The 25,843-nt window shown below is 36.6% G+C and overlaps 1 protein-coding gene across 6 annotated transcripts in view; it reads left to right on the forward strand.

Annotated features, from left to right (window-relative positions):
- LOC111864892 (protein sax-3) overlaps positions 1-19,319 on the forward strand; it is a 52,063-nt gene extending 32,744 nt beyond the window's left edge. For 5 of the 6 annotated variants that reach the window (XM_023852483.2, XM_033751614.1, XM_023852486.2 and 2 more), the window contains one exon: positions 2,754-4,313. In XM_023852483.2, coding sequence (XP_023708251.1) covers positions 2,754-2,974 — 221 coding nt within the window. In that variant the 3' untranslated portion in view covers positions 2,975-4,313. Of the gene's footprint in view, positions 1-2,753; positions 4,314-17,491 lie in introns of those variants that run through there. The other variant, XM_023852487.1, reaches the window with a different exon arrangement.
- Positions 19,320-25,843: the final 6,524 nt, after the last annotated feature.

A 25,843-nucleotide genomic window follows, 5' to 3' on the forward strand; every position in this document is an offset into this window, starting at 1 on the left:
CAGAAAGTGACTGAATGGTTGCACAGATTTTGTTTCATATGGAATACCTCCTTGAGATGATAATGCTATACACATGTTCTTTGCTGTTTCACTATTTATGTCTAAAACAGTTGGTTGTCTTATTATATCTCGGACAACACAGGGATTTTCATGAATCTAGTATGAGGTACACCATATCATGAGTGTAGTAGTAAGTACTATGGCAAATTTTATAAACGCGTTGCCAGGCAACATCTCTATACACACATGCAACAGTAGAGCAAGCTGGCGCAGTAGCGGTGACGTCACATAGCAACAGTAGGTAGCTGTCACGTGACATGCGTGTCCTGCATGTCCATTAGCTTGCATGTGTGTGGTGACATCACAGAACAACAGTGGGTAGGGGCCATGTGATATGTGTTTACTGTTCGTCAGTGTCGGTCCCTCAGCCATATAAGCGAGCAGAGTTCCTAAGGTGGCAGTTACGAGAGGAATAGTCATGGCGGAAGCACACAAGTGAGCAAATTGGAACTAGTAAGTGAGTTTTGAGTTCTGATTTCTTGGTAGGAGACAGCCACAGGAAATTTGTATTTGAAGAAGAGTTAACTTGTGAATTGAATTTACTTTTTGTGTCAATACTAAACTTTTTAACTTCCCACAGATTCTTCCTGGAGGTCTGCACTCACATTTGTCCCTGTCATTGGCATTAAAGGATCTAATTCCTCAGATATATTCAAGTTCATTTATGTTCCTCCAATGATCCCAAGAAGCTGAGCTATGTTGCTCCTGTCATTGTTGTCATGAGTTTATGAAAGAAAAGCACTGGAAATTAGTGGCTGTCACTTTAAAATTTCTGCAGTGTTGTTTGCAAGTGCATCACTTCTTATAATGACAAACCTTGACGTACAAATTTGAGAAGAAATTGGTATGTTTTATTTATCAGGAATGAAACATCTCTAACTGCCTACTTTTTTTTTCTTTTCCTTGGCACTACAGCCCCAGTGGGCCTAGGCCTACCTCCATGAACTCCGTTCACTTCGGTTTTTCTAGATCTTACACATACGGTAGGACTCCTTGGGTGAGTGATCAGCTCATCGCAAGGCCTCTACCTGTAGACAAACACAGAAAGACGCACACAAACATCCATGCCCTGAGTGGGATTCGAACCCATGATCCCGGCTTCTGAGCGAGCAAAGACAGTGCATGCCTCAGACCGCTCGGCTACCGTGACCGGCCTAACTGCCTCCTAGCATTCCATTAATATTTCCCTATTACTAAAAGGTTGAATCTCTTTGTGCCGAAGTATCAGAAACCATACAACTGGTACACCCTGCAGTGTCTTGAGGGTACTGTGCTCTTTTGATCTGTTTTGCTGCTGAGTATCTTTTGAAGCAGAGTTAATTTGTCACTCCCTAACGGACTTTGTATCCTAATTAGTTATCATGTTGAGTCATGATGTCTTTTAATGTTTTATTCTTTGGAAACACAGATGCATTAATGTAACAAAACAAACAGTGGTCACTATCTTAATAGAAATAAAGAAATGCTCTTCTGTCCACTTTCTTTGAAATGCAGAATTTTCTTAACATTTTTGTCAAATAAGAGGATATATATATATATATTTGACCTTTATCTGTCACCAATAAAGAACATAAATATATGCTGAACTTTTGAACTGCACAGTTTTGCATACATTACTGCTGAACTGATTATAATCAGTAATGTATGCAAAACTGTGCAGGCCTACAAAAAAAAATTTTTTTTTGGTGTCTAGGATTTTAGAANATGCATGTTGTCATGGGTCTTTCGTATGGTATATTGTTGACAGACAACCTAATGCGTGTTATCCACTGTTGTAGAATTTGTAAATACATGTGGAATTTTTGCTGTATAGGTAAATACTTTTTTGCTAACTACTTATCTATTGCTTTTGTGAAGGCATTTCTTAAATGTTTGATTTGAAGTTCCCACAGCAGAGACAGTGAAGAGAACTGTCTTCTAGGATGTATCATATAATCCAGAGTATTATTTTTTTATTGCTAGTGGGGTGGGACTAAGTCCCTTGTACTGCGGCCACTTCTGGCCTATTGTACCAGCCCAAGATGATAGGTGAAGGTGATTGTGGAGCAATTGGTGGAATGGAGATTGGCAAGGGAAACCGAAGTACTCAGAGAAAACCCATCCCAGCGCCACTTTGTCCACCACAAATCCCACTTGAGTGGACCCGGGACCGAACCCAGGCTGCCGCGGTGGGAAGCCAATGAGTAACCACTTTAGCTATGGCACGGCCCTAATCCAGTGTAAGTCCACTCACAATTTTGATCAACATACTGTCTCCATATTCAGGGCTGGAGTTCAAGGTGACTGTCTGCATTCCTTACTGCCCTTTGTTAGATCCTGATTTCCCCCAAATTGCATGCTGTGCTTGCTGCCTGCCTTTTGCTGGTTTCTTGCATGGCTTACTCCAACTGTGAAGATGGAAGCAGTATGTTCCAAAATATGAGTTGAATTCTACTGGTCTACGTGGCATTGCATTCCAGAAGATAGTACTCTTCATTTCTTCAGTATTTCCTTATATTCAAAGAATTACTTCCAAATGAAATCAATGACAATATGCCATAGAAATCACAAAATGAGAACAGTTAACATCCTATATCCAATTATCTCTTAAGTTTGGTGTTTCATAAGTAAGAAAGTTCCTTGTGACTTGTGGTTATTCTATTATGGATCTATGCAGTAAGTAATGCGTACATTGTTGTGTTTCCTGCACACAGATGACACTCCAGCATATGCCAAACCCAACTACCCCACCTCCCAGTCTTCTTGCAACAACACCTTGAGTAACTCAAGCCAGCGCCATGACACACTAACCGGGAGTGGGAATGCTTTCGCAGATGGTGGTGGTTGCACCACATCCAGCTCCAGTCCGGGTGAAACAAGTGACACTCATACTCTCCACGGCAGTGCTATCACTACCCCAAACCCAGTGCGATAGGAAACTAACTTTTTAAATTGTTTTATGCATAAGATCTCAGTGGTCATATTATGCTGAAATATTTTGCCAGTAAGAGATGAATAATCACTTACGCAGCCAAAATATGAGGTTAAATGGACATACATAACAGTGATTGTCATTTTACTACATACCTTGTAAGCATTTTGGACTGTTAGGCCCATTAAGTGGCCTTCAATAATGCTCCTTTTTCCTGTCATTGTCATTGTCATATAAAACAATATTCATGACACTTTTTCAGTTTTGAAATTTGGCATCTTTCATGACCTATATCTTAATTTGAAAAATTGCTGTGTTTGAACAGTAATTATTATTTTATGTTGTTACATTGTGCCTTTGTTTGCATGTTTAAGTGGGATAAATGCTGCTCTGCTGGTTATGTAATATTTATTGTTGCGTTATTTTTACTGTCTGGGAGAAATGTAAAATGTAAATACACTTAAAACTGTAACTGAAATTTTAGGATTGTTTGAGGAAGAATATAATTCCCCAGAATGAGTCTGAGAGACTTGGACAAGGATTTGTGTTATATCATTCTCTTCTACATGAACTGCCATGCTTGAGGTGCCAAAGTCAATGTGTCACAGAGAGGTGTGCAGTGCTTTGAAAGGTTTCTGGTGTCTTTACAGCTGTTGTATTTCAGCAACCTGTTGCATTGCATTCTTTTCCATGTGTTCATTTCTGTCTTTCATGCAACGTATGCTAGAAGTTTTAATTCAAAATGTAATTTTTAATGAACTCTCATGCTTTATATTTACATGATATGTTTCAGCCTACATGGCCGTCATCAGGTGCGCTAAAATTGTTTTGGTGAAACTGTTGCATTTATGCACCATCATAACAATTTTTATGACTCAGTCCTGAATTCTGAAGTATAATTCCCCTTTATGCATGGTACATGTGTGGCGACAGGTGTATCTGTAACGTGCAATAATGAGTTTTGTCTACACTTTTGTATGGAACATGCTGATGCTACTTTCATTGCAGTTGAACGTGTACTTACTTTTCTGGTGCTGCGTGTGTTTCAATATTTTGTGTTTTGTATAGTTATGAACGTTCTACAGGTTGATTCTGTTTTATATGTGGTGATAGGGGTCTGTGTGCTGCTGCCTAGTGTTTAATTCAAGCAGTGTTGCAAATATCAGGTTATGTATATATGGTCACATTTGAAGAGTTGTGCATGATGGGTTTTGGATTGGATGATTGGATTTATTGACACCATATATACTGAACTTGGAACTGCAAGTAATACAACCCTATTGCTGATCTACACACTTTACAATTCACTGTTACACTCACACTAGTGTTCTCAGTCTTCACTAGTCTTATCCTAGCAACGGATTTATAACGATATCTTACTGCAGCACACATGACCATCTTTTCACAGCCTAATTCCTTTCTTGCCATCTCTTCTCCATCATTCACCTGCCATCTCCCGAGACTCTCAATTCTAATTCTAGCTGAGTCTGAGTCTGAGTCTGAGTCTCATATTATGACCTACCGTCAGTCAGCCAGTCTATCTTGGATTATAGCACCTATCTGGGGCTTACAACCAGATTTTTATTAATGACAGACAGTTGCAGGTTTGTTGATGTGGGGTGCTCTCTCTGATGAGAGGATGGGTCTATCATTTACAATTGCTGCTGGCCCTCGCCATTGCAGTCATTTTCATGTTTGAGTCCTGTTGGACTTGTGACCATATTTTACTGTCTCAGATTTGAGACTCATTTTTTTGTCGTCTCCTACGACTTGCAGGGTTATGATGGAGGTGTTGGACCCTGCATTCGTAATCCTCGTTATACAGCGTTGAGGTTTACCCACAGAAAACACCGTCTGTCAACAGTAGTTCAGTTGTTGGACATTTTTGGGGAAACATGTTTACAAAGCAGTTGCCTAGCAATGGTTGTCTCCTCTGGCTCCACTGTTCCGGCTTTCAGGCGTCGTATGACGCTGTCTGTATGTGTGTGTGTGAAATCCAATATTTGCAACATTGCATGAATTAAATAATAGGCAGCAGCACACAGACCCCTATCTACCATATATAAACAGAACCAACCCTTTAGAACGGTCTAACTACACAAGACACAACAGAACAAAACACACACAGCACCAAAAGAAGTGAGTACACATTCAACTGCATTCAAAGTAGAATCAGTATGTTACAGATACACTATGCACAAAGGAAGATTGTACTTCAGAATTCAGAATTGAATCATAAAAAGTGTTAATGGTGCATAAATTGCAACAGTTTGACCAAAACAATTTTAATGCACTTGATGTTGGCTGTGTAGGCTGAAACATACTGTGTGAATATAAAGAATGAGTTTCTTAATTAAAAATTAAATTTTGAATTAAAATGTCTAGATAAATTGCAAAGAAATGGAAACAAATACATGGGAAAGGGCTTTACAGATGTTGCAATTGTAGGACACAACAGCAAAATTTTGTTTCTGTGACTTCTGCCTCTGGCAAGTTGTATACAGATTCTACTGACAGAGAGTGTGTATAGTGTTTGGAGCCAGAATATCTAGAGATGTATATGTAATCAGATGTGTTGTAAATGTAGACACTGCCCATACTCTCAGGTCATAATTGGTCTTGAATTCTTTAATCACTTTCTGAGAGTGCGGGGCAAACTCATAACATAAAGGTAGCTAAAAATTCTATCAAAATGTGGCAAAATTAAAATATTTGGAAATGACAGCAATAAATCATATTTGGTTTTTGATGATATTAAGAGCTGATTAAATTTTGGCAGTGCTTACTACCATTCTGTTCAGAACCTTATGCCATCTGCTGTCTGAAAACCTAAAGATTAAATTATACAAAAGTATACATTTCGCCTATAATTCTGTGTGGATGTTCAGGACCATGTATGAGGTTGGACTGAAGACACCAGAAGACTGAATGTTTCTAAAAATTATAAAATATCAGGCAAGAAGAAACACACTAGGAATCCATCTATAAGAATTAATTGTTTGTTATACTTGTAGAGGGCCTGACTACTCCAAGTGGTGGAAAGAATGGTGAAATGTAAACATAGGATGAGTTTTGTATTCATGTGGTTGTACTATGTTTTGAGCTTTTCCTGGATTTTAAACTGGCTGGAGGAAAGAGTAGAAATGCAACAGGTCACAAGTTTAACACCATTTACACTAAAGGCACCTAAAACTTCTGTTAAATATCTGTGACATCAGGTATTGCTTTTTGTCTGTTTAAGCATCTGCATAGAAAGTAAGTAGCACATCTTGAGCATGTATATTCTTCTGCATTGAACAACTCAGTTCAGATCCATCAGATTTTGATGAATCTTATTATAAGAAAGTAATCATTAATGTGAACAACTATGATGATTTGCCTCACAAACAACTCAAACCTACAAGTTTAACAACAAAATTAAATTTAGAATTATATTCATCTGTCAGTATTGTTACCGACAGATATGTTATTGAATTCTTTACATTTATGCCACTTTCAAATAGAATTCTGCCTCTTTTGTTAGGATCATATCAAGTTTAAAATAATTAGAAAAAGTAAAGCAAACAGTTTATTTTGTTTCATAACGTTGACTGGGTTGAACTATTTTCATTTAGCAGCCCTTGTATTTATCAGTATAACATTAAAACTTAAACGGCCTTCCAAATATATGTGCTTGACCCTGTGATTACATGCCTTTCTCCTTATTTCCACTACTGTCACCTGAGCCATCCTCTCACTCTCTGATTCATTATTGACTTCATCCATTATTTCCTCTCATGTTTAATCATTTCCACAGTATTAGGAAGTGCTAAAAACACTGTCACAAGTCTTTTCTTATTAGTATGCGGGTAAAACTTCGAATTTTGCCTATAAGACACTGTACATGTACTTATCATGTAAATAATTAAAACTATGAAGGATGAAGTTCAAATGCATAGTATGTATCTTCAAATATAGAATTTGATACTCCCTTCTGTCAGTGCCTTTGTGGGTCTTGCCTTCCTCTTCTTTTCAACTGATCATAATCTTCAGTCATTAGAGGAAATTGTGTGCTGTAATATATGCCATGTCTATAGCAGCCAAAGAAGAAGACTTATGCAGTATTTGAAGAAGTTGAAGATCTAACTATGAAACAAAAGTTTAGACAGAAGGGCAGTGCCTGATATTGCATCTACTGAGAAATATGGAACACAGTTTCTAATTGTTACTCACCCATAGTGAGTTAGTAAATCAGTTTAGTGCAACATAGTACATGCGTAGGCAAGTGATGTGATTGTATGACTTTATTGTGATTCGGATATGTTAGTGTAAAAGTTCAGCTTTGTCATGACAAGGAACAGTCCTTAATTTGTCTTTGAAGTTCCATCAACAATGAAGAAATATTTACAGGCAAATGTGATAATTTACATTTGATTATATTGATTATCATGGATTTCTTTGTGGATTTTTATGTCCTGTGTTTATAATCCATGTGTCTGATATATATTTCTCTCTCCCCCCCCCACACACACACACACAAAACTGAATCTGTTTCACATGATGTTATAAATTCATAACTTAACAGTATCTGACAGTGTTTAACTTCAAGGTTTCCTTGGTTTAGTGAGACCACATGCTTCATACACAGCTCCATTGGTCTTATGATAATTTCTAGGACACCTCACATTTTAAACAAGAATTATGTAGATTTGCTTTTTTATTTACTTGCTCTCTTTTCACTCCCATAAATCTCTAGTTTCAGCACATGGTCAAGACAAAGCACAGTATGCTTCTCTCTTTCTGTCTCTTAGCCCATTTATAAGCAATAATTCTGCTCTGGATGAATATGAACATTTGTTGGTGGAATATTGTATTTGAACAAATTGAATTTCAATTCACTTTACATGAAAACCTGTACACAGTGTTAAATATATTTAAATAACAATTGAATCCTCTAAAGGATGTCTCAAAAGTTTTAGCCACTAGTAAGATCAATATTTTATGTTATGTCCGTTCTCTTCATCTAGTATGTTCTCAAGCTAATTACTGTCAGAGATTATAGTGAACTCCATGTAGATATGTATACGAAGCATGCCTGTTTGTGATGCATTATTCTGTGTGAACTTTACTTTTGATTGTTGTTAAAAGGTGAAGAAGACTCGATGGAAGAGTTATGATGTAAAGTGTATTAAATCAGAAGTATGATAAGAGCATTCATTAGTAAGTATGGCGATATTTATACTGTATATCTGGCCTGGGATTGATCATGTGGTATGGAGAGTAAAATATTTCAGTTGTGGCAGGTTGGAGCTCCATAACTTTTATAACCACAGAAAGAGAAGAATGAAAGAAAGAAGAATGATTTGTCTGTCAGAACTTGTTCCATCATACTCTAGAATTTTTTAAACTGATTGCTCTCAGCGCTGGCTGCCAAATGCAAAATGTATTCTAAATGTGTAGAGGATTGAATGCTGTCACCTAAATGTGGTACACATGAGAGAGGTGAAAGGCCTGTGTGCCCTTGTAAACTGTACAAGCCCTTAGAGCAGGAGTGGCCAAACTTGCTGAATGTCGAGAGTCACACATAAACATTTTCATTAGATTGGGGACTGCAAACAGACATGGATTGGTTCGCATAGGCCTTAGATTCATGCTGTCCCACAGTGGGATATTAAAATTCCCCAGACATTTAAATTCATTACTGCAGCATTTAATTTAATAATTATTGCTCACTTTTTAAAATAGAATATCTCAACTGTTGTCATAATACAGGGTGATTCATATAGAACCAGCCCGTCGAAATGAGGTGTAATATAAAATATACCATACAGATATTAAAGTAATTTACACATATCTTATCTTGGATTGTGTGCCATGATCAGAGCAGGTGTTGAAAGTGTCCGCCGTTTTCAAATAGGCATTAGAAACACTCGCTGTTCAACAGAGTACTCCATGACTGTCGCCTGCCCACTGCAGACACGTTTCGGCATTGTCCTTGACCTTGCAGCATAAAGGCTGCCACTTGCTGGATCATGCGCACACCATTCGACTCAACACGGCCCATGGTTTATTATTTCATAATTGTGAGCGGTTATATGCATCACCTGCGGAATTAGCAAATTCATCGGGCCGGTTCTATACGATTCACCCTGTATTATGAAAGAAAAATTATCAGAGTTCATATATGTGTATTTTTGTTTATATAGCCATTACACTAAAGTTTATGTATATATTGTAACGTGTTTGGCTACTGAAGATGCCGTTTGTATTGCTCATTGGTTTCATTAACCACTTGGTTACATACTCTCTCATAATTACACTTAAATACAGCACTGTCACTGATTTACATGCACTTCAGTTCACCATTGCGCACACACTAGGATTCTGTCTTCCACTAGTCGTCTCCACACAGAAACTGTCACTTCAGATCACTACAAATGTTGCACATGAAATCTTCCAGTCACACTTTACATCCTCACAGGGCGACCTTCTGTATCCTGGTTCCACTTCGCTTGCTTAGCCACTCTCAGCTACTGCCAAATACTGACTCTATATGGACTTCTGTTAAAGTCAAAGTGAAAGTCACATTGTGACTGACAGTCGGTCAGTCTGTCTTGGTGTCAAACCCCAGCTGGGGCTCATGACCACATGTTTCTTTTTAGATGAAAGTTCCTGTCCATGTGGGGCACCCTCTCTGACAAGAAGTCAGGTCTGTCATTTGTCAGTCACAGTCTTAATATCTAGTATGTATAATATATCAGACTTCTGGTCTGTCCGTATCTGTACTTATATAGCCTCCGCACTGACCACATAGAAAAACAGCCTATATTGTTGGAACGTTTTTACTGAGTGATTGCCCAGCAATGGACTCCATAGAAACTAGTTATGTGATAGCTACCACTGTTGCGTGATGTCACAGCCTAGCATGTAGGGATATTTACCAAGCAACGCATAGTGATAGGCTGGGTGGGGGTATGTGATGTCACTCACAGAAATGCAGAGGTCACATGACTCCTACTCACTACAGCAGTATGATGTCATCATGCCTGAAAGGGAGTCTTGTTTACTGGCTGGCGCTTAGAAGTGGGTTGCATAACCTCATTTCACTGTTGCTTAACTTAGCAACTGACTGTTTATCAAGTTACCCAACAAGGGGTTGACATGTTACAATTTATATATTGCTTAATAAAATTCTGTACTTTTGGCTTTATTCTCAAAGTACAACACTGTCACCACTGACATGTATTTCAGTTCCAAATATATGGTCACAGAGTCAAGTCTGACTCATGCACATTCAGTATATGCATACCTGACTAGGTCTGACAAAACCACCTACAGCCTAAACACATACTCACATGTTTGATTATTGCAACATTTCACTGTGACCTAGGACAGCTTTGACTGCCTCATTGATAATAGACTTTTTTTATAGCCATGTATGCTGAATTTGTACATCCTTCACAAGATCAAGGGTACTGTGGATGGATGAATGAACCATGCAACAAAAGCTATTTGTTCTTTCAAATATCTACTCCACTATGAAATCATCACTAAAACAATTGTACCACTAGAAACATTGTTGCAACTCCAGTGGCACATACTGTGAAGGTCTTTATAATTATGCTGTAATTTTTAATACCAGCCCATAATACACTTTCTAGACACTAAAATCTTACACCAGGCACTTCTTAGCCACTTGTTGAATCTTGATACCCTTTCAGGCCTTTAGAAGTCAGCTGCCCTGTGGTGATGCTAGAAACAATGCAGCACACAGGACCACCCTACAGTTTTTGCAGTTGCTCCTTGTTTCATGATGCTGACCGTTTTTGTTATGAACAAAATGAAGAAACTTGAATAGAAAGTGAAACCTCCTTTTGCTGAACAGGTTAAAAAGTATGGTGTTTCCAGAATTTTCCTCTGGGAAAAATAGTTCTTGTTATCCGGTTTCTGGTGAAGTCCATCTAAGAGAAAGGCAGCCAGCAGCTTCATTGTTTCATTTCTGTTTGTCTCCTTCCAGTGAACGGTCCTAGATCTTAGTTTTAGATTAGGCTTGTTTTCTAAATTTTTTTGGCATACTGATTTGTTTCTCTGATTATTACTTCTGCAATTTCTGGTGCACAAAACAACTCAAAATATTCCAGGGGGTTAGTGGGGTCTTCTAAATCATCATTTATGCCAAGTTTGCCAGTAACTGGCAAATGTGGTTGCGCAGCACCTGATTTTGCCCATATGCCAAATTTTCATCTTCATCAGACTGATACTATGTTGACTACATGATGAAATTTTCTCATTTATTTCACTGTCACTACCATATTCACTATCAGAAATATCATTATATTCCTTCTCCTGCAGCAGTTCATACAACACCTCATCACTCACAAAAACTTGAACCCATGACTGCTATTGATCAATCAGAACTTTCCTGTCACACTCTGAAGTAACTAGAACTAGTGAGCACAACATAAAAATTTGCATTTCCAGCTGTCATTGTCTACAACGGTGTAGTTGTACCCACTATGATACAGAGTACTGTATGATGTATTAAGACATAACCACTTAACTGGTTAATGCAGCCATAAAAAAGGATTGACTGTTCTTTCCACAAGCTACAGTAATGATTCAAGATAGTCACAAGCCACAGTTTGGCCACATCTGTCTTAGTGGCTCTAATGCTTTTGTAAAGAAAAGGAGTTTCTATATACAAGATTTTTAACCACCATGCATTGTGATTTATAAGGGTTCATTTTGACTGAAAGATGTAAAGGATGAACAATTAAAACACAACTCTTATCAATCATACTGGATGATAATAAGATCTAAAAGTTTGTGACAATGGTAAATTTCTACAAGTACTATGTTTTTGGACATTATCCATCATCATGTCTATTTTTAAAAAAAAAAACGTCCTGTTTCCTTTTTTAAAACACAACGTTTCGGAGACTGGATTCTGTTCTCCGGAGATGGGGGCTATCTCTATCTATTGGACCCAACTGAGTATGTTTTACCTGAGGACGGGGACAGAATCCAGTCCCCAAAACGTTGTGTTTTAAAAAAGAAACAGGACTGTTTTTTAAAAATAGAAAAGACGATGGATAATGTCCAAAAACATAGTAGTTGTATCTTATATGCAGTTACTAGTGTGACAGACCAGGCTGGACCAAGAGTTGTTTCTATACATTGTACAACTGCATGTCTTTTAAGAGAAGAAAATTTATACTCACAAACTATTGGGAGTGATGAGAATGGTTTTGTTGTTACATGTTTCACATATCGTGGTAGACAGTTACTGTAGATATAAGCTCAACTTGTACATAACTGAGCAGGAGGAAATCACTCTACCTGTCTGTTCTATAATTCTCAAGTCTCCTGGTCCTTTGCTCCATGGACATTGAAAGTCTCTCTTATACACTCTCCTGTTTGTGCACAAAACTTTTTGATGTGACAAAAATGTGACAGGATGTTGGGCATCCTGTGGTATAGCCATCAATCACAACCTTCTATTTTTAAAAATTGATGTTTATTGAAATTTTATTATGCTACATGTTTCAGTCATTTTGACCATCATCAAGCGTTTTATAAGGAATGAAATGTGTCACTGTTCGTTACTGAACTGCTTATGCAATGGATCTGTTGATACTGGTTATTATTGTTATTATTATTATTATTATTAGTATTTATTTATTTCATCCATAGCTGTAGAGAATTACAATTGGACATGTCAAATATTAACATCACATCAAAAATGACATAACATTCACAGTGATTTATCACTATAATACAGCAATACGTTTTCAAATACATTTTTAACTTAATTTAAGAATAATAAATACTCCAAAAAAGACATAAGAAAAATATTTTAAACATATAGACAGATTTATTAACAAGTAGTCTATGTCAACAATTATTAATAATAGTAAATACCCCAAAAAAGGCATAAAAATATACAGACAGATTTATCAACAAGCAGTCCATGTCAACAATTGTTAAAAAATTCTTGAAGAGAATAGAAGACATTACACAACAAATAATTCTTAAGGTTCTTCTTAAAAACATTAAAATTTATTACATTCTTTAATTCAGTTGGAAGACCATTAAATATTTTGTCCCCATACTAACAGACAAAACTGAGATTGGTCTGTAATTTGCAATATTTTGTTTCTGACCTTCTTTAAAAATAGGTCAAACTTTTGCAATCTTTATTTGATTTGGAAAAATGCCATAACTTAGTGACAGATTAAATATAAAATCAAAGGCTCTTTTATGGTTTGGACACATTGTTTAACTATCATATCTGGGATCTTATCATAACCCACTGAAATTTTAGTTTTGTAGTTTACTAGTAACCTGAAGAACCTCTTCTTCAGTAACAGGGGCAAAAATAATACATTTGGATTTTGTATCGCATCATTTGTAGTGGCATGGTCAATTTTACAGTTTTTATTTAAATGTATCAGCTTGTCTACGCTATTTAAAAAAAAAATCATTAAATTGTTGGGATACATCCTATGGGTTTGTATCTAACTATTTCTGTAAAATTATTTCCTGACTCCTCTTTTTATTATTTTCCATAGAGTTTTTGAATTTTTGACTGACCTTTTAATAATTAGGTCATTTTCTCTTTGACGGGCAACAGAAATTACTTTCTTATAAATTCTTTGATATTTCTTTATATACTTCAAAGTGTGAACTGACAGGGACATCTTTCTTTTTAATAAACGTAAAAGTTGCAGCCTCTGTCAAGACACCTTTATCCCTTGTGTGATCCTTGTGTATTTTACCAGTACATACAAATACATATGGGTTACAATGTTTAAATATATTAAAATATTTATCAGCAAGTAGTAAAATTTCCTAAAGTAATTAGTGTTTATTAGTTTTTGTTAAAGTTGTTCTGTTTACTATATGTACTATACCATAATAATGTTGGCTTTTTACTGCTGTTTACTAATTTTCATAAAAGGGTTTGTGTGATATTACTGTTACTGCTGATTGGAGTTATCAGCAAAGGAAACAACTTTAACAAAAACTAATAAACAATAATTACTTTAGGAAATTTTACTAATTATTGCCAAATATTTTAATATATTGTCATGTGTAGGGTGGTACGCATGATGAGAATAATGGGTTCTAGTTCGGATGACTGGATTTATTAGCACCTTGGTACAGTCTCTCTTAATTACACTTAAATTACAGGACTACTGCTGATTTACACACGCTTCATAATTCACTCTTACATACACACACATACACACTAGTGCTCTCCTGGTAGTGCAATTAGAACATGGGAACAAGCACTTCAAATCAGTGGCTGTCTTCCACCAAGAACTCTCTCATTGTCAAACAATGAAATCTGTTCTGTCTCTGTCTACCACGCATAGAAAACAGCCTCTATTGTTTTATGGAGTGTTTACCGCGATGTTGTGTAGCAGCGGTTGTGGCACTGACGCATAGAAAAGGCCTTACTTCTATTGTTGCCTTGTGTGTATTCGGTTGTGAGGTGTTTCACAGTCAGTTACCCAGCAACGCTCTGGCCATTCACATTACAATATATTTAAACATTTGAACATATATACATTTGTATGTATATATATTTATAAGCATTGGTTTGTATTTTACATGGTAAGACCAGTAGCAACAGAACCATTACATAAGCAGTTCATTAATGAACAGTGACACATTTTATTGTTTATAAAATACCCGATGATGGTGGAAGCAGCCATAACATATAGCGTAATAACATTTCAATAAACATCAATTACTGAAAATAGAAAATTTTTGATACGAATTTTATTCATCCTGTTTTTAAATATTGAGGTTGTTTATAGTATGTGTAAAGGGTCCGGGTTACCCTGATTTTCATTGAAGATGAACTTAATAGGCCATATGGAAGCCGTCCAATTACAAGCAGTGCATTGTGTGACAGGATGCTCAGTTTAATCAGTGCATATATGCATCAGAGTTATCAAAGTCAGTCTCTATACATCAGTTTCAAGGTCCTCGTAGCAGTGATAATCTGTCTCTATTTTATACGCACTCAGTCTCCAAACAACCAGCCAGCCAACATATCAAACACTTATTTGCAGGTAATAGTCCCCCCCCCCACCTTTTTCAGTCTTGACCAGCTTGACAAATCTATGTATGTATGTATGTATATGCTGTTATAGGTCAGCAGTTTACATTGCAGCTATATAATCAGAAAAGCTCAAGTCTAGATCATGGCCTAGAGAATGCATGCCTTGAGGGAATTTTTATGGTTCCTTTCAGCCCTTTGAGAAAAATATCTGGATAGTACTCTACTACAGATTTTGACCATGCTCCTCCACTGTATGGCCCTTGCAGTTCTATGTATAGTTGTCCTGTCATTTGATACTATATGACTAAGACAGTGGAAATATCATTTTAAAATAAGCCATGAAATGAACAAGGATTAAAGTGTTTGAATGATTCTAGAGATAAAGAAAAGAATGATACAACCCTTTATTGACTGTCACAACACAACAAACAGAAAAAATCAAGGTCAGCACCCAGCTATGGTTTCGCTACATGTTTCAGCCACTAACGGCCATCATCAGGCAAACACATATTAACAAACATATACCGTTGAAATGCAGTACATTAGATTGGATACTGCAGGTTATTTTGGTACCTGGTTCTTTTCATACATAACAGCACCATATTTGTCCTTGTGTGAAATCGGGGTGGTACTACTACTATTTGGCAGGTATTTAAATTCTAACATCCCTCTTTCAAGTATCTTTTCAGTGTTGATTTAAAAAAATAAAACAATAAGGACAAAATTTCCATGGCCGTTAATTTGTTTGAGAAAAATTACCATGAATTCAAGAAAATCAAAAGATTCATGCTTGTAATAGCTCTTGGGTCCACATGCACTTCAATTTATATATTATTTTGGTGTGAATTATTTTATATTGATATTTTTCCAGCTTTAAAAAATTCAGTATTCACACTTGAAGTTACTTCTTGTTTAAAAGTTACATGCCTGAAGAGGCACTGAATAAATTTACAGTAGACGTTGAGAGATTCAAACACAGGTCAGTTTTCAGAATGAAAATGAATCCATACAAGTATACTGGAGGAGTGGAAGGAGACCATAGGCATTGCAATAAATAATTTAAACATTGGCCTATATACTGTCATAGTATTATTATTATTATTATTATTAGAGGGGGTGCGTTTCTCCATGCACTTAGACCAGTTATTGATCCATTGTGCATCCCCCTTTAATTTCTACTGTCACCATACCCTACCAGTACTGGTGCGTGCTATCAGCCCCGTTCAGCCAACGAGGTCGGCCATCGGTACCTGATATTTCCCCCATCTACCAGAGGCATTGGAAACTACTTGGGTGGGAAATTGTTGCCTAATTTTGCTCAGAGGTCTCCTAGAGACATGAGGATCTTTTATGTGCCGTAAATCTACGACACGGGACCCACGGCTTAAAGTTCCTCCATGACCTCTGCCGGGTTTGAACCCGTGTACCTTGAGTCATGAGGTGGGAACGTTACCCCTAGACTATGGAGGCTGCTTACTGTCATATTTAGAAACTAGGAAGATTATTCCCGGCCATTCCTGAACTATGAACTTCCTGGGTATGAGGCAACTATGGTAATGCACACAGAAGAAAATAACAGACCTAAATTACATTGTTTTTTGAAGATGATTTCCAGAGTCTTAAATAGTACCTGAATTGCTAAGATTTGTGTAACAAACAAATTATTTCAGTTTAAAATAAGGTAAATTTATATTGCATGAAAAAAGGGAAGTGGGTGCATGGCAGCTGTATCCAAGGTGCAACAGTACATTGATGTTTGATGACACTAAGTTTTTATCGGCAGGTATACATAATAAGAGTGTAGCTGACTGTTATTTTAAATTGTAGGTTTGAATGGTTTTGGTATTTATTTCTTCATAGCAATTGTTACCATCTATCCAAAGAAATATCAGTAGAAACATACAGTAATCCTAGATCTTGTTAACTTGTGGCTAATAACGAAACATACCCCCCCCCCTTTTCTTTTTCACCCCTTTCTCATTTTGGTACCACCATCTAGGAACTTCCTTCTATATCACAATTGAAAACATGTATGTTCCTTTGTGGCTATGGCTGTTATGTAATCACTGCTTCTACTCCTGATTTAATCTAATAAGGATCTCTTAGTGTGACAAGAAGGGGGAAGTAGAGTCATGTGGGCGATGGCTATATTATCATCTTGTGATGTCAAAGTGAACCAGCAAAAAAGACTAGATACTGATTTTTAAAATGATGACTAAGCAATATTTATTTTTTTGAGGTTTTCCCATTTCCACAGTTTTCATTCCTATATTCCATAACTGTTAGTTATTCCAGTCACCTTTCTTTAAATTCTTACTTTCTATTGTCATGAATTCCTTCTGTACACCTTGCTTTTTATCTCCTTGTTTCTCATATCCACAATTTCCTGTTTGAGTACCGAGACTATTCATGTTTCTTATTCGTCTCTACTTATTATCTGCCCTGTACAACATTTTTACCATTTTCAGAATATGGTATTCTGGATTGAGACACCATATAGTCTCGTAGATGGCTACCGATGCTTCAGAGGAACATGGTGCCTTCATTTCAAGGTTCAGCATTGTCACAACTCAGAAGACCACAATCTGAACAATCGCCACTTAACACCTAAACGTTATATGTTCTCTGTTCTTAACATTATTTTGTCTTTCTGCTGATCCAACAAATAAATCGCAAGACATCCCCAGAAATTAATTTCTGTCCACTTTCAATTTGTACATAGCATGTGTTTAAGGTAGGGCTTCAAAATATATATTATATAGTGGTTCCCATATGTATGAAACAGCCTTCCATACTAAATGGTAATTTGATCTGATGCACCACATTTTACAGGTATAATTGAACGTAGTTATTCTAGTCACTAATGAAATATTCAACTTGAAATTGAACAAACCAGATAATATGTTGGCTTGTCAGTCAGGGTGGATCCTGTCACACAATTCCATTGAACTGTTTGCCATGAATGGTGACAGTTCTGTCAGTCTGTTTCTGTAACTCGTGAAGAACAAGCTATTTTATGCATGTGGAGCAAATATATTTCAGTTCCATTTCATTTTGTATGTTTTGTGGAGCCTGCTGGATGTCTGTAAAGGATGGGCTGTTCCTACATTTTTTCCTATCATCCAGCATCAAACATTTCAGCTCTGAGGCTAGCAGTGAATTCATTAAATATATTTTATCAAATTATGTAATTCTCATATGCAATGCCTTGAGGTCCAAATCAGCAGTTTCTGATAATCCTAATGATGACTTGTAACTTGTATGAAGACAAATTGTTTTAGTCTTGATATTTTTACCAGACCTAAATTTCATTGTGAGAATTGAGGTTCTGATGATAATGACTGAAGGTTGCTATATTCTGGGATCTGATGCCATGTCGTCTGTTATATCATTACCTGTCGTCTGTTATATCATTACCGGTCTTTCAGAGGAAGAATCTGTCATGCCATGAAGTGTCACATCCCAAAAGGCAGTAATCTTCTAAATTTCTTTATTCTGCATCTGGCCAAGATGAAGTTGTGATGTCATTCCAACTGATCAGGCTGGAAACTGTAATAGATAAATTGAAGAAGACTGGTAGATGGATGATCAACATAAAGTAACTGAACTACAGCCTGTATGATGAAAAGCCACAGTCATGATGTAGTACAGTGAACCCATGTAGTTTATCCTTGTTAATATTCTTGTTTAAATGTTTCATCATTTATAAATCAGCTAGTATGATTATGCAACAGTAGATGGAACATTTAGGAATATTATCCATTGAATGAATGTGAATGAGTAGTGTTTGCAATATGCTGATTTAAGCAGTGAGTTTCTATTACTCCATTCCTAACCAAATGATATTGTTACTGTAGGGGGACAGAATAGGAAACTTATTTCTAGTCATATGTTTGATACTATAGATCTTATAATGGTTACTGCCATTATTTATCCATTATTTTATTATTCACAGTTTGCAGTTTGTCACAGCCAACATACCTTCTGTGGGCCTGCCCACTAAAATAAAAACCAAACAGTAACCCCAGATTTGTTACATTAAAATTTTTCAGTGATCCTAAAAGTAGATCCATTAAGGGCTCGTATGGTATAAATATGGCAGAGAAACGTCTGCCTATTTTTATAATCTGGAAAAACTACTGTAAAATGTTCAAACAGAATCCTGAAATTATTCTCATCAGTGTTTGTTGATTTATAGCTCACTCACACAGAATTTTAGAATTGTGAAATTATTTATAACATCCCTTGAAACTGAAATGTGTCATTGATAGGATGGGGTGGTATTGATTGGATTAATGTGGCTCAGAATAGGGACCAGTGGATGGCTCTTGTGAACACGGTAATGAATATTCGGGTTCCATAAAATGCTTGGCTTCTCAAGAAGGGCTCAGCTCTATGAGTGATTGAGTGAGTGAGAGTCATGACAGTTCTTCAGCATGAACATAGGGATGCAGTAAAATGCTGACTAAAGTCATAAAATCCACTGCTGTACTGAGGTTGCAATAACAAGATGGTGGGGTAAGTTGATGTCTCAGAATCAGTGATTTATCATGTTTCAATGTGGAAATATGTGCTTGTAAATACTGAGCAAAGCTTAAAAGCTAAAACAGTTTCTAAAAGCCTGTACTAAATTTATTGGAGGTAATCATTGAAGGACTGTACTAGACCTCACAAAATTGTAATTGCACATGATTGAAATGATTATTGACTGGTGCTCTGTATGATCAGAATTTTCAAAATTTGCAGTGGAAGATGGAAGGTCAGTTGTTTCTTATTCAGTCATCATTCATTTTGGTTCCTTTATTACTGCTGTTTAAAATAACTACAAAGCAATAGTAAATGGATAGAATAAACAGCATAGTTAACAACAAATTACAGTAATAAGAACTAAACATGTTCCAAGATGAAGAAAAAGTTCTCAAGCTAGACTGTATTCACTAAATGAAGTCTGTAAATCTTGACTGAACCTCTGTGTGCGCATGTGTATTATGTATACCATCTCACACAGCATTTTATACAATTTTTCTAAATCACAATATCCTCTCACCTTTAGCTACCTGTTTCAACCATAAAAGTTTCTATGTATGTATTCTAATGAATTTACTGTTAATTAGATTCTAAAGGGTTCTGACAATGGTGTATAACACTCAAAATTTCTTTTTCAGACTTTATTCACCATCCAGTGTTCTGAAAACTAGAAAACAACATTTTGGAAACTGGATCTATTTTAGTCAGTGGGCAACCCATGTCAGATTCACTACACTTATATAAATACCTGAGATTAAGCTGAAGGGAGATAACAGAAAAATATGCAATGAAAAATGTGAGAAAGCATGCTAATATAAATCCCACATTTCCAATTGGCTAATTCAGACAGAGTTCCTCACCCTTAAATCAAATATATGCTATTGGCTGTTTGTAAAAACAGAATTATCATCATCTTAATGTATTTCCCCATCTGCACACCTTCAGTTCCCAGACGTACTCCTGTGTAGGACCCCTCTTGAACTGACTTATGATGACAGAAATGGCTTATTGCTCTGATTTGTGGCTTCAGATCCCACAAAGGAACTCACTAGCTTCACAACATACTAATACTGAAGACCAAATGAATCTGTGTATTCCCAGTTTACTTCTGTTACTTGCAGAAGAATGTGAATCTAAATGATCAAATTAAATTAATTACTTTACTTGTGGCAGCAATCAAGCCCAATTAATAAACAAAAAATTTAAACGTTATTGTGGGAACCAATCCCACACTATTAAATATGTCTATAATTCTAGGCAGCTACAGTAGTTGCCATTATAGTATTTGGTTCATTCATTTTGCAGCCTTTTTGCTTGTGTCGTATAATTTTTTATGTACAGTTTTAAATTCAGCTTCAGTACTGGCTAATATTGACAACACAAATTAACAGCACTTTCATTAGAATACATTTAGGCATAATAGCCTGATGATATAGCTATGTGTGATAAATAATATATCAAATTTATAAAAACTGTATAAAAGGTCGTGTGAGATGGTACATATACATATATACAGCTTATGTGTGTGTATATAGACTTACAGTAACATGGCATGAACCCCTCATATATTACATAACACTATTCGGAGCAATGGTTCACCTAGCTGAAAGTTTTTCATTGCTTAAACTGTAGGTGGAATATTGTCTGCTTTGTCTTGCAGGCACACAGATGTGAAGGGTGCCAACATGGCCATCACTCCAACAATCTATGAGTAAATAAGGCTAATATTAATGTGTTAATAATTGTGTGTATTATACATACCGCAGCATATTTCAATCAAAATGATAATCTTCAGGATCATGGATACACAAAGCAGGATGCAAACAATAAAAATGACACAGATGTGTGCCTACAAGAGTGTACAGTGTTTATAATAGAAAAACAATTCTTGTCTTAAAACATTAATATTAAATAAAATACTGAGTTGCCTTGTCTGGATTAAGCAGTTCTGAGATTTTAAGAATTCAAAATTGAGTCAAAATTACAGGAAATGTCACACTTGAAAACTCAATAGTGATGTAAATTAACAAATTTTATTTGTATGTTTTCAAATTTATTTTAATCTTTTATTTGTTAGTAAAGACAGTATAGGTCAGTAAGTATTATAAGCTGTTGGACTGCAGTTTTTTCAGATTCACTTGAATAATTCTCATATTGACATGTGGTTTATCATTTAATACCTTTCAAGGCTGTATTCCTGTTATTACTGACATTTGTGGATGCCAGTGGTTTATTCTATTTGAAGTAAAATACTGTGTAAGTACAAATATAAGCTGGCTCTTTATTTTCACGGTGAGAAAATCAATTTTCTTTTGTACAAAAACAAATATCATTAGGATTAGAACTCCTCATGATCATCATTTTCATACTTATTCCTAAGGGCTTGGAAATAAGGTGACAGTGCAACAGTGCTGGTCAGATTAGATTCCCCCTTTCCTTGCTAGTTTGCAGCAATAAAATCTCTTCCATAATACTACATCAGTTCTGTATCCCCTAAGCTCCTGGGCAAGGCACTTCAACTGTGTCAAACTGACGTTTTTGTAGTGAGCGCGCGCACACACACACACTCATATAGTATATATATATATATATATTCACTGGCTCTACAGCCCTATTGGGCCCTAGCCGCTGATTTTCAGTTTCATGATTATTTTACGGATGGTGGAACTCCTTTGACGAGTGATCAGCTCGTCACAATTTGTAATGCATAGACCTCTTACAAACTGATCCAGAATTCATAGTGCTCAGGCTTTGAAAACTTTTTCAAGTAATTCTCAGAATATTGCTGTTAATATTACCGTTTTAATACTACCCAAATTATTAGATCTGTACCAAAATCTATGTTGATACTGTGGGTCCAGGTACACTTACTTTCTAAACTACAGTTTTTCCTGAAGTGATTTGAGCACATTGTAACAGGACCAGGCTGGATAACACTGTAACTCATTTCAACATATCACCTTGCTCGCCATGTTGATTTTCACTATGTTTCAGTAGAGGTTGGCATGTTTAAAAGCATTACAGACATCCAGTAGCAGACTTGTTCTAAGTTTTAACTATTAAACTGCATGTGAATCATATCATCTTGTACATAATTCTAGGTTATGTATGACAGTGTAATTAATATTGATAAGAGCTGTATGACATTTTGATAGTGCAGTTTGTTATTTGCATCTCCATATTCTGTAAATACTGTTATTTATTTGTAATAGATGTAATAACCATTTCTTTTTAATTACTTCTGTTTCATCCATCTGATTAAGCTAGAAAATTATAACATTCTGTCTGACAGTTTTATGCTCAGCAATTTAAAAAAATACAACAGAACATCTGTGGTCTGACTGTTCATGAAAACAATACAAACATGACTTCTATTAATAAAATTACATAATAGTAAAAATATTGTTTTTGTTGATGCTACCAATTAAAATGGATACCTTGGTGCTGGAATATTGAAGTGACTTATCGTCACTCTGTTTGATTTTGAGTTCTGGTAGTAGATATCCTTACATCTGGTAAGCAAATTCTTACCCCTGTATCCTTAATGAGTAATACATTACTGAAGACTTCTGTTAAATGTTGTATCACCTTGAACTCAGTTCCCCAGTTGCAAGTTTTCTTTGCCTATTCTCAAATTAGCTGGTGACCAGATGTGTTGTTCTAGATCATACTCCCTGGGAACAGGATACTTGGACATATGATTTCTTTCAAAAGACATGTAACTGGAGGATATGAAAGGAAAGAAATATACCTTGCACATCTACAAACATATTACCCCAAGCAACAACTATGCAGTTGAAGCATTCTATCTACTGGGTTATCATGTTGTGTATTCCATTGAAAGTCAACTGATATTTCAGAGAAACATGTCAGGGTTGAAGAGTATGCCAGCAGATAGCAAGCTGTTTGCTACCTGCTTCAAGCTGGTATATTGCTTGGCTTATTCTTTGACCCTGAAGATGGGGGACATTTTTCCGAAACATCAGTTGACTTTCAACATGTTACATGGCGTTCTATCCCAGAAGATAGAACTCTTCAAAACCACTGCTATGAGAACCTCAAACCCTACGTATTGTGCACTTTCTATAAACTCAAAGTACGATTTGCAATTGTATTTATTCAGGAAGGGCCTGAAGATGAATGCGAAATGTCCTCCGAAACATGGTTTACTTTCAACGGACTACATGGTGTTATATGTCAGAAGAAAGAACTCTTCAACTGACTGTTAGGAACACAGCCAGTAGCTCGAGAGCTTCTCTGAGTGTCTCGTTCATCGTTTTGTTTTCTCCTCTCAGAAGGAGCTGGATTTTTATTTCGGTGTCTTCCTCCCCGTTGGCGCACATCTTGTTGCTTCCCTCTTAGGAATTAACGGCAGGCACTTAACTCTTAAAATTGCTGCGCTTACAAAACAAGATTTTTTTACACCATTGGAAATTTCCTATGGCACAAAGCAGTTTGCAATTTGCACACGGCTTCAACCTCCCATATGTAAACGATTATATTACAAAATTGTGCAAGCAACAAGAAGTGATACAGAAGTACAGGACAAGGATAAGCCAGATATAGAAAATAAAAGAGGCTTAAATTTGGCGGTGGTCAAGCTTGCGACCGTTCAAGTGACAGCTGCTTTCGTAGCGTAAGATACTTAAGACAGACATCTACTTTGCAAAGCGTATGCTGACAGACGATTTCCGTATAGTGCAAAAGAAAGAATTTTCAGTAACATTTTCTATGCGATACGTACACTTGACAAAGTTCAAGCATGTTCATAAGAGACAAACCCATATTCTCGGCAGAGAGGATGTTACATTGGAGCTATGACCGTGAAGATTCAGTTGAAAAAATCTCTGGTCGTGGGTCCCAAGGGGCTGGGCGTCAGGACGAACTGATTGACGTTAAATCGCCACTCGTAAAGTAACTGAATTTGCAGGCTAGGCGCGGTCGACAGCTGTTCGGCTGAGGTGGAAGTTTATTGTACGGATTTTCCAGCGCGCTGGATCGTCGTTTTCAGCTATCTGCGATATGCGGCACCCAAGTGCTGGTCACCGAAGCGGGCCTTCTGGGCGTCGACGCTTTCCTTATAATTCGCTCTTTTCGGGACTCCCTGTAGCAGGTCAGAGGCCCGGCCCTCTGCGGCGATAAGTACGCGTATGTGACTGTCTCCTGGGGCGCCAGCAATTGTGCTCTGCCACGGTATCGAACTGCCGCTGGAACATCGCCCATAATGTGGATCCGTCGAACTTCGATGCTTCGCTGCGTATACGCCTGTCCCTGTTCTCTGGTAATGTTCGAGCTCCGATCGGTTTAGACTAGATTAGTAAAATAAGACAAAAATGTAGAATATTGTGATATGACAACTGAAAATCCTGGTATTTTTAAATGATCGTAGAGTGGGCTGGCCGGAGTTTATTTAAATGTCCGTTGCTGTTTTGCGTTTTAAATAATTTTAACAACTTTATTAAAATACTGTATCTGACACAAATTTTGCAATAAATTATAATTAATGCCATTAATTAATGGCATTAACCTTGTTTTCATCAGCAAGGAACATGGTATTACATGTTATAACCAAATGTTTAAACAAAAACTATATATATATATATTGTAATTTAATGCGTACTGTACAAAAGAAATTACCTGCTTCTCCCAAAAGTGGTTCAGCATTATAGAATCATTCCTTCTTGTAACACGTGACGTATATCTCTGGTGTCGGTAAACACCTGTTTTATTATTCTGCTCGTAAGGTTCACATTTTTGCTATACTCTTAAAATATTCAATTCTGTTGACAAGAGGGGAATTCAGGAGAGCCTAGAGAGAAATTTCTTTGTTTCGTACAACAGTGCCAAGCCCGATCGCAATATCCGATAGCTGAAATACACTGTGAGTAGTTTTCTGTGAAGTGAGAGTGAAATTGAATATCGTAGTTTCATTCGTCATACAATGGCAGTGAAACGCAGTTTGGAAGATGGTAACAGTGAAAGGCAGCTGAAGTGCACAGAAAGTGAGACGTGCAACTGTGCATTTTTGGGTATTTGTAGGAGTACCATACAAAGGCGCAATTCCGTTCGATGCCGGGGTCTGTGGAAGCAGCGTATATGTACGTCAAGCAGATAAAAGAGGTATGTACATTGAATTTTACTATATTTAAAAAATAAATATTTAGAATTGTGCATGCTCTTCCACTGGTCGCGTGTGCGCGCGCTGCTACTGGTGACGTTCAAATGCCCGAATGCACTTTTGCCAAGACGAATATACCTTTCAGTGTACCGATGTGTGTACTTCGGACGTTAAA

This window comes from Cryptotermes secundus, unplaced genomic scaffold (assembly GCF_002891405.2).
Source record: "Cryptotermes secundus unplaced genomic scaffold, Csec_1.0 scaffold2066, whole genome shotgun sequence".
Lineage (NCBI taxonomy): Eukaryota > Metazoa > Arthropoda > Insecta > Blattodea > Kalotermitidae > Cryptotermes > Cryptotermes secundus.